At 41.6% G+C, this 18669-nt stretch overlaps 1 protein-coding gene across 2 annotated transcripts in view; it reads left to right on the top strand.

Moving 5' to 3' along the window:
* Positions 1–18669, top strand: part of LOC124776803 (alpha-(1,3)-fucosyltransferase 7-like) — a 329588-nt gene that overhangs the window by 261603 nt on the left and 49316 nt on the right. For both annotated transcript variants that reach the window (XM_047251953.1, XM_047251952.1), the window contains exon 3: positions 18497–18642. In XM_047251953.1, coding sequence (XP_047107909.1) covers positions 18497–18642 — 146 coding nt within the window. The remainder of the gene's footprint in view (positions 1–18496; positions 18643–18669) is intronic.

The following is an 18669-nucleotide window of genomic DNA, read 5'->3' on the forward strand; positions in this document are numbered from 1 at the left end:
TAACCAATGGCACCACATACCATCACGCTCGGTGATAAGCCAGAATGGCGATGACGAATACACGCTTCCAATGTGCGTTTACCACGATGTCGCCAAACACGGATGCGACCATCATGATGCTGTAAACAAAACCTGGATTTATCCAAAAAAATGACGTTTTGCCATTCGTGCAACCGGGTTCGTCGTTGAGTAGCCTACACCATCGCAGGCACTCCTGTCTGTGATGCAGCGTCAAGCATAACCGCAGCCATGGTCTCCGAGCTGCAAACGTTGTCGAACTGTTCGTGCACATGGTTTTTGTCGTAGAAAACGTCCCCATCTTTTGACTCAGGGATCGAGACGTGGCTGCACGATCCGTTACAGCCATGCGGATAAGATGCCTGTCACCTCGACTGCTAGTGGCACGAGGCCGTTGGGATCCAGCACGGCGTTCCGTATTACCATCCTGAACCCACAGATTCCATATTCTGCCAACAGTCATGGGATCTCGACCAACGCGAGCAGCAATGTCGAGATTCGATAAACCGTAAATGCGATAGGCTACAATCCGACCTTTATCAAAGTCGGAAACGTGATGGTAGGCATTTCTCCTCCTTACACGAGGCTTCACAACAACGTTTCACCAGGCAACGCCTGTCTACTGCTGTTTGTGTATGAGAAATCAGTTGGAAACTTTCCTCATGTCAGCACGTTGCAGGTGTCGCCACCGGCGCCAACCTTGTGTGAATGCTCTGAAAAGCTAATCATTTGCATATCACAGCATCTTCTTCGTGTCGGTTAAATTTCGCGTCTGTAGCACGTCATCGTCGTGGTGTGGCAATTTTAATGGCCAGTAGTGTACTATCATGCTGTCCGCAGGAAGTGGAGGGGTGGGGGAGGGGGATGGTGCATCTTCCCTCTTCTACAAGTGCTGTCCTCACTAAAGAGTCGTCTTCTACGACGTCGGCCCACGAGTCACTGGGGACAGGCAGCCGTCCGTTACAGCGTCTACCAAAGAGCCTTTGTGTGCATCTACATCTACATCTATACTCTGCCAACCACCGTGAGGTGCATGGCAGAGGTACGTCCCATTGTACCAGTTATTACAGTTTATTCCTGTTCCACTCACGTACGAACTGCAGGAAGCATGATCATTTGAATGCCTCTGTGCGTACAGTGGTTATTCTAATCTTATCGTCACAATCCCTATGTGAGAGATACGAGGTGGGTTGTAGCATATCCGTAGAGTAATCATTTAAAGCTGGTTCTTGAAGCTTTGTTAATAGAATTTCTCGGGGTAGTTACCTCTGTCTTTTAAGAGTCAGCCAGTTCACTTTCTTCAGTATCTCTGTGACACTCTCCTACGTATTAAACGAACCTGTGACCACTCGTGCTGCTCTTTTCTGTACACGTTCAGTATCCCCTGTTAGTCCTATCTGCTATGGTCCCACACACTCGAGCAATATTCTAGAAGCGGTAGCACGAGTGGTTTGTGAAAAATCTTTTTTGTGGACTGATTGCACTTCCCCAGTATTCTACCAATTAACCGAAGTCTGCCACCTGCGTTACCCACGACTGAACCTGTTCCTCGCGGCTGCAACGGTGTTCCATCGCCCTCTCCATCTCCGAACATGTTTCCAGGAGAAGAAGAACACGTCATCTCAGTTCTTAAAGAGGGAGCATTGTCGGTCTACGCCTCCGTAGCAGCTGCATTTACGACACGGTCGAGATCAGTAGGATCGTGTGTATCTGTCCGCAAGAGACAGTCGTCAGACGGCGTCTGTCGGCGTTTCTAGTGCTTGCGAGGTAAACGGTGCTTCCGGACGTACATCTCCATGTTAGAATGTGAGTGTAGATCCGACTTCTCTGGACCTTCCGAGACCAAAGGCTGTGTTGACACGACTCGTGGATCAGTATCCATCCGCTCATTCTGCGGCGGCAGTTGCCATTCGGGGTTATCTGGCATCTCCCCCTGCAGTGCGCGGGCGGTATGTGCCCCGTCAATAACGTGTCGGTCTGTCTGCAGTGGTAACCTGTCCCGATCAACACCGCCAGGCATCGTAGGTGCCGTCACTTGTTCATACGTAATTGGTAGGATCGAAGGAGGAAACTGTACCTCTCTGCCCGATAGAATGTAGGTGATCTGCCACTGCAAACAATCAGATCGAACATGACACTCCTCTCCGTATCCTGAACATGAGCACAGTTGTCCATCGTAGATGATAATTGTGCGACAACCGGCAATGTTTAGGTATGAAGGAACATGCTTCGTTCTGACCCGTCTTACTCCTCTGAGTACAGGATACGTTATAAATGTCTGCCACTACAGCCATGTGGTTAACGACAGTCCTGTACGGCTTAAGAGTGGAGATAACGGAATCGGCGGGTTCTCAAAAGGTAGCTGGGAAATCCGGAGGTTTCTCGCGCCCAGGCATGCAAGTTCAACAGTAAAAGTGCCGATATGTCCATCTGAGTGCCTAAACTGCAGTTTGAGGGCAACATCAGTAATAATCTTCGTGCACGCTTCTTCGTTAATCATTTACGATACTGGTCGTGATCGAAAAGAGAATACCAGTGATATCCTGTGGATCTAGATTTAGTTCATCACGCAAGAAGTTTTATACTTCAAATGCTCGCGGCCGTGGTTATTCTGCCTGGGGCGTAACCTTGATAGTGTTCTTCCTATAGGAGTTCGTCATGTTACTTCCATGAACTTCTAGTACGAGACTCGCGCTCGTGGAAAGTAAACAAACTCGCGTACGCCACCACACCGGCTGAACGCGAAGCATACATCCTTACCGCTCCGTCGCTGATAGCTAACTGCCACTGAGCCACCTTGGCACATCGATTCACACAACTGTACGGATTACCCTGGCAGGCCTCCCTACTCAATCCAACTTCTCACTTCCCCAGTCTACTTTAAATTCCACCTTATACGCGAACGATATACATAAAATTATATCTGTTTGAGGCCAGTAAAGTCTCTGAAATTATGTCATTATATTTGTACAAGTACCTGCATCTGGGTTTCAGGCTGGACCCCCCCTCCCCCTTTCCAGAAGATGGAGATCCTTCGCAATTTGGTTCGTGTGTAAGGGGAAATTTAAAGTAGACTGGGGCGGCAGCGTGAATTTGGATGGAGGAGGGAGGTGTGCCAGGGTAGTCCGTACAGTAATGTGAACTGCTGTGCCAAGGTGGCTTAATGGCTATCGCACCTGCATAGTAAGCAGAAGACCTGGCTGCGATTCCTGGCCTTGGTACAAATCTTCATTCGCCGCTTCAGTCTATGCACATAAAAGGAAAAATAATTCGTTGTATTGTATATTCGTTAAGTCATAATATTTCATTTGTACGTTGGCAATACCAGTCTTTTCCACCAACTTCCGTATTCGCGGGCTTCTTATCGCGATCACACAGTGATGAAACCCATTACGCTTCCAGTCTCTAAAACAAAAGACATAAAAAAGTCTCATGTGGAAACACTTTGGCCCAGCATGGGAAGATGTTCAGTCACTGCAGTTTTACAGTAATATTAGTTTGTAAAACGGCTTACACTGGTGTGAGATATCCGTCACAGTCTCTGAAGTTTAAGTCAATGGTTCACGTGAAATCCCTCATACTGTAATCTAAATGAGAACAAATTGAACAATGATAACAACAATATTACTCACTATGGGTGAGCAGTGTCCATCAGAATAGTGATTCTAATAATCTTCTTGATTATTTGCAAATTTTTCCTTCTTATCGTATTTTAAGATCTAAGTGAATTACAAACTTTTGGTCAGAAATATACTACTTCGAGTCTCCTCAGTTTTCTGATGTTCTTTCTGATATGTTATTCCCCAATTTGTATTGAAATTCCTTTGTTGATGCTATAAAGAAAAGTAATTACAAAGTCACTATTTTCATTTAATTGCTTTATTCACAACTTTTTGAGATTAAAAAGAGTACAGTTTTATGAAAAAGAATATAATTTTAGAAATTTGCTGCGAAAACAGTCAAGTCAGAAATTAAATTAACAAAATTGGGGTTCCTTTCGAATTACTGGTAGATTTCACAAAACATTAGAAACAACATTAAACCATTAAGGATGTAACTGTTAAATAAAAACGTTTGTGACCATCATTTTTGTGCCTCTAAGAGGTCTTTCGTCCATATTGAAAAATATGCCTTCAGCGACTTGGCCACATTTGATACTTGAGGTATCAACTACTACATTTCGTAAAGCAATGTTTGGATATATCTTTTTATGTGTTTTGTTACTAAATATGGCACTGACACATTACTTATTTTCAGTAGGCCTACATGACTGAAACTAACATTACATTACTTATCATGTTTCCAATCACAAGGTATCGATGTGATCCGTAGCTTATCGAAACCACTTCACATTAATGAAAACACTCCTATTCCCAAGATATATAACACAATGAATTTTTGAACGTTTCCTAAGTACTTCTCTTTTTCACGCTTCTTGTGCAGCTCACATGTGCTGAGAGAGAAGTTAGTGCCAACCCTAAGATATTCCACTTGAAAGTCCTACCTCTTCACAATACTATTTGATCATTCGCATTTTCGAAGTGTACATATTTCTTGAGACGATAGTACTGCCTCTTTTTCTGGAACAAATAATACGTTAAGACTTTTAACGAGCAGAGGTACTGCAAGATACATTGTGAACAACTTGCAAAGATTTGACACATACACGCTCTTAAACAAGGGTAATCTTAGTATTTGAAAGCAAACTTCAAGTAATTCAGAAGAATAAAGTATCTCAGAAGGCATTATACGTCTTAAACAGATAGCAGCTATGCGGAATGATATGACTTCATGATAATGTTCAAATGTCAGTGCTGTCAAGTAGCAGTATCTTCAGCTTTGTCTCTTCGGGAATAATTACTTCTTTTCTTTTGACTGTAGCAACTCATGAAATGACGGACAAAAACAGGAATTACAGCAGTGTTGAATACAAACAAACATTTGTGGCAACTTTAAAATTCTATTTTAAAGTTAAGGCAACTAAATAAACCTGATCACTAATCTGTTACAAATTTTGGCTAAATAAATAGAACGTTCATGCGTATGGCTGCAGCGATCTGGAACAAACACGTTTAGTTCATAAATGCTCTGACCAATTGCGTAACGTTGAACAGTATAGACATTGCTTACACGATCTTCATACCAGAAATGTGAACTGCTGACCATTCGCTCGTCAGGGATCATAGTCAGATGTCAGCAGCGGGATTACTACAAATACGGCTACTGAACTGCCGCTTCTTGCTTCGCACACGACAACTGACTTACGAAGATAACGGCAAGTGGCATAACTTGATTTCTCAGAAACTTTGCTTAGTGCAAGAGGAGTCAAAATAAGCGAATACGTGTCTCGATTTATTCGTATATACACGACCATTTCTGAGAAAACGACAGTCAAAGTTTTATAGACATAATCTCAGCTGAAATGGTGGCACAGTGACTAGTGTCGCGGTTTTTCATTTCTTGCCACCCGTGTTCGACATCCAATTATTGTTTTTATTTGTTTTATTTTTGTTGTTTTCATTAACTACCCACGTCCGCAGAAGGTTATTACACGAACGTTTCTTATCAAGTTAGGAGACACAAAGTCGTTATAGTAACTGTAAAACTACAACTAGGTTTCACAATAAGTGTCATACATTTATCATATAGAAAATGTTTCATAAGTGATGCTCAATATTCAGGGATATGACAGGAATGATTATTAGAAACAAAAAGGTCAAATGAACTTGGACTCCAAAACGCGTACCTTAAGAGCTATAAGCAGTTCTTGATCTTCGACAGTGTGAAACAAATCTCTTCTACTGCAAGCTCTTTGCTTTCCTTATTTTGAGATATGGTAGTATGGACCAAAACAAGAAAAACTATCCAGTAAATATGTGCTCTAACATGCATGCCTTAAGAGCTATGAGCACTTGTTTATCTTCGCTGCTTTGAAACACAACTCTTCTAATGAACAAGTGCTCATAACTTTTAAGGTATGCATTTTAGAGCACATGTTTACTTGACATTTTTGTTGTTTTTTGGTCCATACTACCACTTCCCAAAATAAGGAAAGCAAAGAGCTGGCAGTAGAAGAGATTTGTTTCACAGTGTCGGAGATCAATAATTGCTCATAGCTCTTACGGTACGCGTTTTAGAACACATGTTTACCCGACTTTTTTGTTTCGAATGACCATTCCTGTCATATCTTTGAATATTGACCATCACTTCTGACAGTGTGCGTGGTGTTTCCAAGGGTTACAATTTTTTTTAAATTCCCATGTTTTTATATTTCATTCTTATATCAATTCTTACATTAGTTCTTACATTTTATTCTTACGTTTATTCTTCAGAAAGATTTTGTGCATTCCCTTGTATGATACCGATCGTAGTAACGTTAGAAACATAGAAATTCCGAACATCTCGACCATCTGATGTAGGCACGTATGCCACAGTGACATTTCTTCGTATGAATCTCACTCAGAATAGACACGTCGTTATCATTGCTGAAGATTTGGCGCGTTATCAATGATTTCGTGAGAAACCACGCATAACGGATCATTTTTCCAAAAACTGGCGCTAGCAAATGACTGATTCAAAATACACTGTAGGTATTTCACCGAAAACAATTCGTTTAGTAATCTTCTACGGACATGGGTGGATAAATGAAAAATAAAATAAATGATAGGTTTCCGAACACGGGGCGCAAATGTGTGAAGCCGCGACATTGGCAACTATACCATTGCTTTGGTGGCACTGTTTACTCCTTAAACGGAATATAAATTAACTTAAAAACTTTGACGGTCCTTTTCTCGGAAACGGTCGGGTATCGATGAATAACTGAAACACGTGTTCGGTTATTTTGACTCCTCTTCCTCTGAGCGAAGTTTCTGAGAAATCTGGTTATGGCACATGCCGTATTTCCTCGTTAGTACGTTCGACCTCGAGTACTGCTTATTCTGAAATGCCTCTAAGCGTGGCCACCAACCTTAGCGCAACATATTAACTGGGTTTCCCTAATTTTGTTGTACATGAGCATATTCAAATATTTACGAAAGTACTACTTACTCAGGGCAAGATCACAAATCCTAGAAATCATACAATCTCGGTGATACGTGTTTTGGATCTTTACGCTGTCTCAGTCACAAAAAAAGAATAATTCATACAAATACCTGGAATATTGCGCAAAGACTGCATATATCAGTAGATAGAACATCTCTCGAAATTTAAATTCGTAAGAATCACAATGTCGTAGTTGCAGAAAGCATAGCCAGGGATCAGGGCGTGTGCAGGAATAATTTGTCTGGAGCCCGAGGAAATCGACGTCACATGCGGGCAACCTTATGGGGAGGGCAACCGCAGCTCAGACATATTATGAATAACAATAACAACACTGAGCCCTCAATAACCGTTCCAATTGTCATAAAAATTACAAATAAAAAGTCAAGAATGATGAATTTCCAAAAGCCGAATGTCTGTATGAAGGTGCTTTATTCGCAGCTGCCGGTTTCATGTCAGTATAGACACATCTTCAGGTTTATCTGTCAAAAATACAAATCACTGTGTGAAATTTTTGAAATGGTATAAATACAAAACTATAGTGTTGACACTCAACAAGAAACAACGACGAGTACTCGCAATGGTTATATTTCCATAATATAGATGGACTACTATGGAGTCACAGCATTCGGGAAGTTATCCAGCGTAAAAAGTCAAGCCACAGTGGTGGGTTGTAATAAAATTGAGTGCACCCAAAAAATCCGTGTAAAAATGTACAAAGCATGACTACTGAATGCGTCAGGCCTAGACAAAAGAGGGAGGAAAACTAATAATTACTGTGCGAGGTATAAAATGCCTAAAAATAACTAACGTCTAGGGAAAGTACTTATAGTAAATATTACCCCAAAAATAATATTGCAGTACGGAGCCAAAACGTTGAGAATTTCTAAAAAGAACTTACTTCTAGACAGAGTGCTATAAGTACACGGGAAATATTATCCCAATAATAATAATCCAGTACAGAGCCAAAACGTCGTGAATGGAAGAAATCTGAAAAATAGCTTACCGTATAACACCACGTGGGGTATATTGTAAGATCCGGGGAACACCAACTGCATAAAGCCAATGAAGTATAACTCAAAATCCCTCGGAATGTGCGTAATTTCGTCGTTCTGACAACCGGATGAAGTGCTGCAAGCAGCCCGTGCAGGCTAGCAATGCACTGGAAGGCGGAAGGCCTCGTTGGCTAAGAGGCAACCAAACTAAACATACGAGCGCTGCAAGGAGGAAATCATAAATAGGAAAACAACCGAAGCCTGGGAACCATATTACATAACTTTAAAAATCCATAGTTTATTGTAGGTATTAATGAAAAATTATCATCAGTACTTCAATATTCTAAAATTACCAACGGAGTAGTATTAGGGTATTAAACGGTTGCTAAATTGATCTTAAAATCATCCTAATCGCTACTGGTGACAATTCAAATTGAATAGTGTCTCAGTTCAATCTGATTATTCAGAGTTGAACCTGGGGCTCGCTTTAATATCTTCGTGATATGTATTTCTACCAAAACATTTAAAACATTTCCTTTTGTTTCCTTAAACATAATAAGGAAATTTTTCTTAACATTCGATATAGAATGACCAGTTTCGTTCAGATGAGCTGAGCTAGCTGATTTAGGGCCGGCAAGGTTTAGTTTTTCTTTAAACCGTATGTTAAAACAGGGCCCAATCTGACATACATACTGTATTTCTGGGTGCAGTCATTGCAAGCAGTTGTAACGCCGGAAATGCATATCCTCCTATTTCCATCTATTGTACTATTATTTTTTTTCCTTGTTTTGTTACCTCAAGATATGACATTTCTGTCTCTTTATATATTGTAATTGTTTTACTGTTTGTATATATATATTTATGCACTTATGTCGATGTATAATTGGTTTGTTTCGTAAATATTATTTGTATTTTTACGCTGGGTCTTGCCTGGGGAAAACTGCTATCGAACGATTACATCGATGGGTCGTGTGAAGAATCAAAGTGTGTAGGATCTTTGGTAGTGTTAACTCTGCCGCGTGGAGCGCGGGCAGAGGGAGTCTGGCTGGAGTAGCGAGTGGAGCAGGTGTGTTGTGTGTAGCTCCCGCGAGTTGCCGCGCTTTCGGGGTTTGGCAGCATGTAATTGCGCTCGACTTGCGATAATAGTTTCTGACATGGTGTCGCGGACAGGAAGCATTAGCTGGCGCACATCAAGAGCCCGTTTCGTCTGGTGACCGTGTTGAGAAGAAGGCGCGCCAAGATCCAGCATCTGCAACAGCGACGGCCGACAATGAGTGACTGTCGCCACCTCCTCGATCGACGGCTTCAAACCTTCCATCAACCAACAAGGAAGACTGGAAGCACGTAAAGTTCTATAACTGTATGGCAGACCTCAGCTTTTCAAATTGTTCCATTTGCCTCGCAAAATTACAGCAACTTAGCATGAACCTTTATTGTTCATTGTCCCAATTGCATTACCAAGCAGGGTCCCTTCCTTTTCCGAAATCAACCCGAGTGTCGTTGAAATTCAGATGCCAGCATTAAAGTACAATCATTCCATTTCACTGCTTTAATTTCAAAGTTCAGTTTAAGTATTCATAGCTGGCTACAATATTTAGATTACGCAAGCACAAATTAAGAGTGCGAGTTTAGTTACCGTATTTTAGCTTACCTGTGACTGCAGCTCAGCTTGGTACTAAATCTTACTATTGTTAATTGTTCAGAATCATTTAATTCAAGTTCAAAGCTAAATCTCTTATTTCTAAATTGCGTAGATTCAAGTAGCTTTTGAAATGATTGTTGAGGTAGTCCAAGACTAACCGTATTTTACTGAATTTCGATGTGCTTAAGAAAGAAAGCTTCTTATTAATTTCAGTCACTAAATTAACTTTCAGTTTTCCGGTTTTATTAATTCTTTTGCTAAATTAAGTCAGAGTGCAGCAAAAGTTATTACTTCTGACAAACTTTCAGTTTTCACACTACACGTGTCAACCTTCAGTTGCCACGCTTCTAGTGCTAATTACATGTGTATTTACCTTTCTTTTTCAGTTACTATAGTAATTGTCCTTAGGACTGGCGACCGTAATTTCCCCCAAATCTCAAATATCTAATTACCGCTAGTTAATTGTTAACGTAACGGCCGCACATTTACTTTCTTCATTAACTTTACCCCTTTTCAAAATTAATTTCCACCAGTTTCATTTGCATTTTTCCTTTCATTTAGATGTAAGCCTTTCCTCCCTCTTTACCGACAGATTAACTTCGGTGACGATTGCTTTTTCCCAAATTTCCATTAGGCACACGCGGTTTAATTTTTCACTGTCATTAAGGTCGATAAGTGAGGGGGAGGTTACACGTGGCGACCTGGTGACAGGACAATCTTCAAATTTGAGGTTGTTCTGGACACGAATTTTGTATGTTGCAAATCTCGTAACAAAGTACTGGTTACGAAATGGTCGATACGTCAGCGAGAATATTAGTGTGAGGAATCCTAATTAGATTTGAGATTTGTTATTTATATTGAAAATTATTAAAATGAGTGAAGGCAACAATTGCCAAAATTTGGTAGACTTGGATACGGAACAATCGGTCGAACAGTGGGAAACGCGCACCGCGGTACCCATTGTTCAGGGGCAGGCGGTTAGCATGAAAGACGCGACCGCCGAAACGCAACAAAGAGCAGAAATGGAATTCCAAACTTTAGAAAATGTTTCGGAATCGGAAGTGAAAATCAAATCTGAATCCCTTGATGACGAATACGGGGGGGCAATTAAAGAGGAAGCCGCTACGGAAGTAAAACCGGTAGTTTCCGGGAATTTAACTGATTTATTGAATGTTTTGATTAACGAAATCAAGAGTCAATCGGCCAAGCAAGAGGATCAGGCTGCCAAGCAAGAAGCTCAGGCTGCCAAACAAGAAGCTCAGGCTGCCAAGCAAGAAGCTCAGTCTGAAAAATTTGAACGGATGCTAGACAATCAGAACAAAGCTATTAACGTTGTTATCAACAATGTTGGAGTTGTTAACACAAAAGTTGATAAAATCAAAGAAGATATTGTTGTAATTAATACCGAAATCGGTAATCTTAAACAGGAAATGATAGGCGTTCAGGCGGGAATTGCGAGCATAAATACTCGTTTTAATTCCGAAATTAGCAGAATCGAGAAAAGTGTAGGCGAATCAGTTGCTCCGATCATCGAGAATAAGGTGACGGAACAAATTCAATTAGTGAAAAAAGAGGATCAAAAGAAGGTGGAAACTTTAAAGGCTTTGGTATCCGAAGTAGATACCAAAGTGACGAAGCATGCTAATACCTGCGAAGAGAAAAAAAAGGGAAGTAGAAACGCTTGTGACAACCACTTGCCAAATAATTACGAGAGTGTCGGAATTAGAAAAGAAACTTGACGAAAAACAGAGCTATGTGCCAATCTATGCACATAGTTCGGAATTGTTGACGAAAGAGGAGCGGTTCGACCCCTTGAAAAAAGACGGTATACACGCGACGGATTTCATTAAGAATTGTGAAAGAGTTTTACCCAGATCATGGACTGATGAGAGAAAAATTAATGCGATTATTGATGTGTTGGCTGGTGATGCCAAGCGTTGGGGCTTAAACCTCAACATTACGAACCTGACTTTTGACGAATTTAAAAATTTGTTTCTGGCTGAATACTGGTCAGAGCAAAAACAGCAAAGTGTCTGGCGCGAATTTGTCGTATCGAGGCCTTTCGATGCGAATTCGCGCGGTTCGATGAAGGAGTTTTGTGAGGGCTGGATCCGCAAGTTGGAATACTTGCGTGATCCCCGCACGGAATCCGAAATAGTCTGGGAACTCTACAAAAAGCTTCCAGATGATGCAAAACGCTACGTAGGAAGCAATTACAGGACAATAAATGATTTCGTGGAAAGAGTGGAGGACGAGGACAATTGGCGCAATAATCGCGACAGTGGTAGAGGCCGTGGTAACAACAACGGGTACCACAGCAACAACGATAACCATGGGAATAACGCATACCGCAACCATGGCAGCAATAACAATAATGGTTCGGACCGTAATAACAATCGGTACAATGCAAATAATAACAGGAATGACGGAAACCAGTACCATACTAACGTGATACGGGCTTCACAGAATAGTAATAACGCCAGAGGGTGTGATCAGCCGCCTCAGCAGCATCCGAGGAGCGTATCGGCTGGGACGAGACAGGGAAACCATTAGCCGCGCCGGTGAGGGGCCGACCGGGTGTGGAGAAATTTTGGCGGTCCAATAACAGGAGAAAACTCAGGTGTCGTCGTTATGAAAATTCCGTATGGAATAATCAACGGCGGGAGAGTGTGCCAGTGTTAAGAGAAAGAAGTGCGCCCACAAGTAGTAGATCAGCTGTAGACACGGCAGTAGAAAATACATTCACTGTCAGTGAGAACAATTTAAGTAGTGTTCCGGAAATCGATTATAAAGTGGCAGCTGTAACACCCACAGCGGAACTGGAGATTGAGTTTAAGAATGATTCGCAAGTGTTGAGAGAATATCAGATGTCGGATAAAACGTCCGTCATCGAGCGAGGGGATGCAGAGAGGGATGAGGTCTGGTTAAGGCAGTTCGGTCGCTTATACGACGAACTAAGAGATTATAAGGGCCTGTATGGAGGAAGTGTTTATGGGGAGCGCGTGCAGGATTTTCCGCGTCTCGTCCTGCAGGAAGATAGTGTTTGTGAAATGATAGAAAGTTCTGGCCCTAACCGGCAGACATTACTAGAAATAGTTGATGTTAATGGGGAGCACGAGCAAGATTCGTCGTTCTCGTCCCACAAGAGTTGGATGTTGAAGTAGTAACGGAAAGTTCTGGCCCTAACCGGCAGACCTTACCGAAAGTCGTAGTGGTAGAAGTAGCCGACCCATCCGACGCAAACCTCCAGTTTAAACATTGCGAGAGTATTAAGGAGAAAGATTACGAAAATTTTAGTGATAGCCGGACACAATTGGTAGAAAAGCACATAGATTACAGCGTGTATGAGGTTAGAGCTGACATTATACGGTCAGATGATAGCAGTGTGGGTTGCGCAGATCTAGAGGAAGTAATTGCAGATTCTACTGGGCATATTTCTCCAGGTAGATTGGCAGATGAGATCAGTCTGACTAAAGAGGAATCAACGAAGGTGACAATTAGTGAATTGATAGCAAAGCAACGCTCACTAGTTGACGAGTTACAGGAAAAGGTTTCGGTATTGGAGGCGAAGCTACAGACTAAGCCTCAGGACAGACGTGTTGAAATTAAAACTGTATGTGAACAGAGGCTGAAAAAGCCGCCAGATAAGCCGAATTTAGGATCAAAGCCGGATGGTTTTTTCTGGAATGACCTGGATATAGACGAGGGTTTACTGTGGGAACATAAAGAAACAGTCGAGGACAAGTGTAGACAGATAGTAGTGTCTGTTAATATGCACGACCTACAACTAAACGTGTTGATTGACACCGGTGCAGAATTGAGTGCTGTATCTGGTAAAATATTTGAGTTACTGAAAGACAGACCTGGCATCGTAGTTATGCCAGTAACAGGAGTGAAAATTATCGGTGCTACTGGGAAGGCCAGTAAACCGGTCACAAAAACAGATTTTTGTCAACTTCGAGATATGTGGGGCACGATTTGAACAAGAGTTTGTAGTCGTGCCAGACTTAACTACGGAAGTAATTATCGGGTTAGATTGGCTATTAAAGTACCGTGCAGTGATTAATTGCGAAAGCAAAACTTTGACATGTACGTCCCAAGATAAAACAATAGTAGTTAGTTTTGACGAGGCAGGAGACGGTGTGCATAGGCAATACCAGCCTATACACATTGTTAACTGGCCGGATGGTATTGACGTAGGTATGAATCTGAACTACTGTAATGTGAAGAACCTCGGCATTGACAAAAGTGTAGAAAGTGAATTGGAAGAGATAATCAAGTTCCCTCCACGGATTGACATTAGTATTGGTGTGAAAAAAGATCGTTTGCGAGAAGTAATGAAGCTAAACGCCGATGCTCGCATACGTCGTCATGACGCTAAAGCGCGTTTTGCTAAGTTTGCAATCGGAGACTTAGTACTTGTAAAAGCTCATGAGAAATCGAACGAGATAGACAATGAAATCTCTAAATTTAAGTTTGTTTATAATGGACCATATAAAGTCATTGGTATACCTCACACAAATGCTTATTGCTTAGAGTATCCAAGCTCTGGAAAACTATTAGGTATACGGAACATTGTAGACTTGAAATTGTACCGACCTAGGATCGATTAATACCACACAATGGGTAATTTATACAGCACGTAAAATAGAGTGTAAAATTTAACGATTTGCTAGATTACCATGTTTTTGACTGACCAAGGTCATTAAAGAAGTTGTAATTAATAAGTAATTAATTTTGATTAATCAATTTAATTTTAATCAATTTAATCATGATCTAATCAACTGAAAAATCCAAGCTGCTAGTTTAAGTTTTCAGCTGAGTCACAGTAGATTAAGGAATGTAAATATGATTTTGTAAATAGCTGTAAGATTTCATAAATATGTGATTTACTAGTCATTGCCGATGTACTTAGACGCTGTTTTAAGTTTCAGGCTAGTACATGCGTGTGATGATGGACAGTGTTGAGTTATCCACTTTGATAGTGTTTATGGACTCCTTGAGATTACACGGTAGTGAGTTTTTCCGAAAGAATTCAGTGAAACGGACGTTCTGGAAATGCCGTTACAAGGGCGAGTGAGATCAAGCGAGCCGCACAGACGGGTGCAACAATACTGGCGAGGCGGAGTCGCTGTCGGCTCTTCTGCCGCTGTCGGCTCTTGTGCCGCTCTCGGCATTCTTTGTACTTGCGAGTACCAAAGGCGGAATAGTTTTTCTTCCCGGACAGCTGATGTGAAAGAATTCTGCTGTTAATATTTATGTTTTTGTCTATCTGCTGTACATTATTTTCTTGTTTAGCGTTAAATAGGTTCTCGTGACGAGAATATTAATTATGAAAAGGTTATATAAAATGTGTAGTCTATTTAATTATTTATTTGCGTATTTTGATCTACCTGTTTTTATGACCATGCACTCTAATTAATTTTGCAAATAGTATTCCATTTCTCATAGTGTTACGAATTTTAATGATTTTGGAGTAGCTAAACCATTTTCTATATTTTCTATGAATTTTAATATGTTGTCAACCTGTTTTATTTTGTGCAAGATGACAGAGTGGAATAAGATTAGGAGTGTCTCCACTCAATTATTATGGTCTAAAAATTGATTTATGGTTAATTAGACGAATGCTAAATTTTGTTGATGTTTTGAACATATGCATTTCCGCTGTTTCTTTTTTGGGACATTTTCTGAGTCTGTTTACGTTACACGAACATCCTCAGACAATGTGGGGCACGTGTAACGCCGGAAATGCATATCCTCCTATTTCCATCTATTGTACTATTTTTTTCCCTTGTTTTGTTACCTCAAGATATGACATTTCTGTCTCTTTATATATTGTAATTGTTTTACTGTTTGTATATATATATATTTATGCACCTATGTCGATGTATAATTGGTTTGTTTCGTAAATATTATTTGTATTTTTACGCTGGGTCTTGCCTAGGGAAAACTGCTATCGAACGATTACATCGATGGGTCGTGTGAAGAATCAAAGTGTGTAGGATCTTTAGTAGTGTTAACTCTGCCGCGTGGAGCGCGGGCAGAGGGAGTCTGGCTGGAGTAGCGAGTGGAGCAGGTGTGTTGTGTGTAGCTCCCGCGAGTTGCCGCGCTTTCGGGGTTTGGCAGCATGTAATTGCGCTCGACTTGCGATAATAGTTTCTGACATGGTGTCGCGGACAGGAAGCATTAGCTGGCGCACATCAAGAGCCCGTTTCGTCTGGTGACCGTGTTGAGAAGAAGGCGCGCCAACATCCAGCATCTGCAACAGCGACGGCCGACAATGAGTGACTGTCGCCACCTCCTCAATCGACGGCTTCAAACCTTCCATCAACCAACAAGGAAGACTGGAAGCACGTAAAGTTCTATAACTGTATGGCAGACCTCAGCTTTTCAAATTGTTCCATTTGCCTCGCAAAATTACAGCAACTTAGCATGAACCTTTGTTGTTCATTGTCCCAATTGCATTACCAAGCAGGGTCCCTTCCTTTTCCGAAATCAACCCGAGTGTCGTTGAAATTCAGATGCCAGCATTAAAGTACAATCATTCCATTTCACTGCTTTAATTTCAAAGTTCAGTTTAAGTATTCATAGCTGGCTACAATATTTAGATTACGCAAGCACAAATTAAGAGTGTGAGTTTAGTTACCGTATTTTAGCTTACCTGTGACTGCAGCTCAGCTTGGTACGTACTAAATCTTACTATTGTTAATTGTTCAGAATCATTTAATTCAAGTTCAAAGCTAAATCTCTTATTTCTAAATTGCGTAGATTCAAGTAGCTTTTGAAATGATTGTTGAGGTAGTCCAAGACTAACCGTATTTTACTGAATTTCGATGTGCTTAAGAAAGAAAGCTTCTTATTAATTTCAGTCACTAAATTAACTTTCAGTTTTCCGGTTTTATTAATTCTTTTGCTAAATTAAGCCAGAGTGCAGCGAAAGTTATTACTTCTGACAAACTTTCAGTTTTCACACTACACGTGTCAACCTTCAGTTGCCACGCTTCTAGTGCTAATTACATGTGTATTTACCTTTCTTTTTCAGTTACTATAGTAATTGTCCTTAGGACTGGCGACCGTAATTTCCCCCAAATCTCAAATATCTAATTACCGCTAGTTAATTGTTAACGTAACGGCCGCACATTTACTTTCTTCATTAACTTTACCCCTTTTCAAAATTAATTTCCACCAGTTTCATTTGCATTTTTCCTTTCATTTAGATGTAACCCTTTCCTCCCTCTTTACCGACAGATTAACTTCAGTGACGATTGCTTTTTCCCAAATTTCCATTAGGTACACGCGGTTTAATTTTTCACTGTCATTAAGGTCGATAAGTGAGGGGGAGGTTACACAGTCTCATGAACCCTAGGCCTGCGTGTAAAACTGTACCAGTTGCACTTGTTACGTGTTCTAGCTACTCGAGATAATGAACTCCGTTCCAACGTTTGCAGTGAGTTGTAGTGGCTACTGGAGAACGACGGTTTTTCACAGAAGTAGGTTTTTTAATGAAAAAGCCACGTTTCGTGCGTGTGGAAAAGTGAATCGTCCTAATGTGCGTGTTTATTTCACTGAACATCCGCACGAGATTGCGGAACGCGTTTGTGCTTCATCAGAAGTTAAGATCTTTTGTCCCATGTCTCCTTCAAAAGTTTGTGTACCATTTTTCTTTGCGGAGGAAACTGCGACTGATTTTGTGTATCTGGTCATGTTGCACCACTGGCTTATGCCGAAATTACAGCAAGACAGTTGACACTTCATTTTGCAACAAGACAGTGCTCCACCACTCTTTCTTTCAGACATTCATGATCACCCCAGTGCCGAACTTCCTCAGCGTTGGGTCTGACGTGCTTCCCATCATAAGTCATGACTCTCCTTTTCTTCTATGTCTCCCACTCTCCTCCTTTCACTGGAATTAACTCCACGTGATTTCCTCTTAGGATATTATGTCAAAGATCGAGTATGCCTGCCTCCACTGCCAAATCATTTGGAAAAGTTGCAAGAAAAGATAAATAATGATGTCGTTGATCTAAGCTGTGAGGTGCTGGGTCTTGTATGGCAAGACTGTGACTAGCAAATTGAAGTTTTGCCTCGTCACAAGTGCCGTTATTCATTACATGTAATGTGAGTCAAACACTTGGGAAGTAACTCTATCCACTTTTTCTTCTTTCACTACTGCCGTCGTCCCGCTTTGCGCAGTGTCGGCGGGTTTTAAAGACGGATTGGGATGGTTAACGATTGAGCAGTGGCCGGTTGCCGTTCTTGCCGCCACCCCAAACCCCCCGGGACGGAATTAGTGTACCCCAGCTATCTGCGTCTAGTGTAATTCAAGAGAGTGGGAATGTGTTTCAAATGTCTGCGAGTCGTGTAACGAAGGTGGAACGTGGGGACCAGCCCGGTATTCACCTCTGGGTGTGTGGAAAACGGCCGAAAAACCACATCGAGGCTGGCCGGCACACCGGCCCTCGTTGTTAATCCGCCAGGCGGATTCGAACCGGGGCCGGTGCGCCTATAGGAGTCCAGGAAGCAGCAGCAGTGCATTAGCGATCTCAGCTAACCTGGCGGGTGGTAGTAGCTCTATCCACTGATGTTTGTTTTCTTCTGGGTGTATGTAGTTTTCGCTTTCTGAAAGCCTGAATGTACTTACGACCAACGCTGTACAAGTACAATAGAAAGTTATACGAGTATACTGAAATTATGTATTTAAAAATAAGCAGATATGTGGTATTTGTATGTGTCTGACAGTGTAGCTACGTTGCAAACTTCTAAAGGAACAAAGTTTAGAGCGCTCCGTGTGGTGTGTGTTCAGATCGGCCAGATGTCAGAGCTGGGCCGGCTGTTGTTCGTGGACCCGTCGCTGCGGCCACCGCCACGCCCCCGCAACTTCACCATACTGGTGTGGAGGCACGGCAAGCTGCTCGAGAGGAGGCACCTCCGCCGCTTCGGCGACCGCAAGTGAGTCATCAGATACTATCATTTAGA

The sequence above is a fragment of the Schistocerca piceifrons genome, chromosome 2, assembly GCF_021461385.2.
Source record: "Schistocerca piceifrons isolate TAMUIC-IGC-003096 chromosome 2, iqSchPice1.1, whole genome shotgun sequence".
NCBI lineage: Eukaryota > Metazoa > Arthropoda > Insecta > Orthoptera > Acrididae > Schistocerca > Schistocerca piceifrons.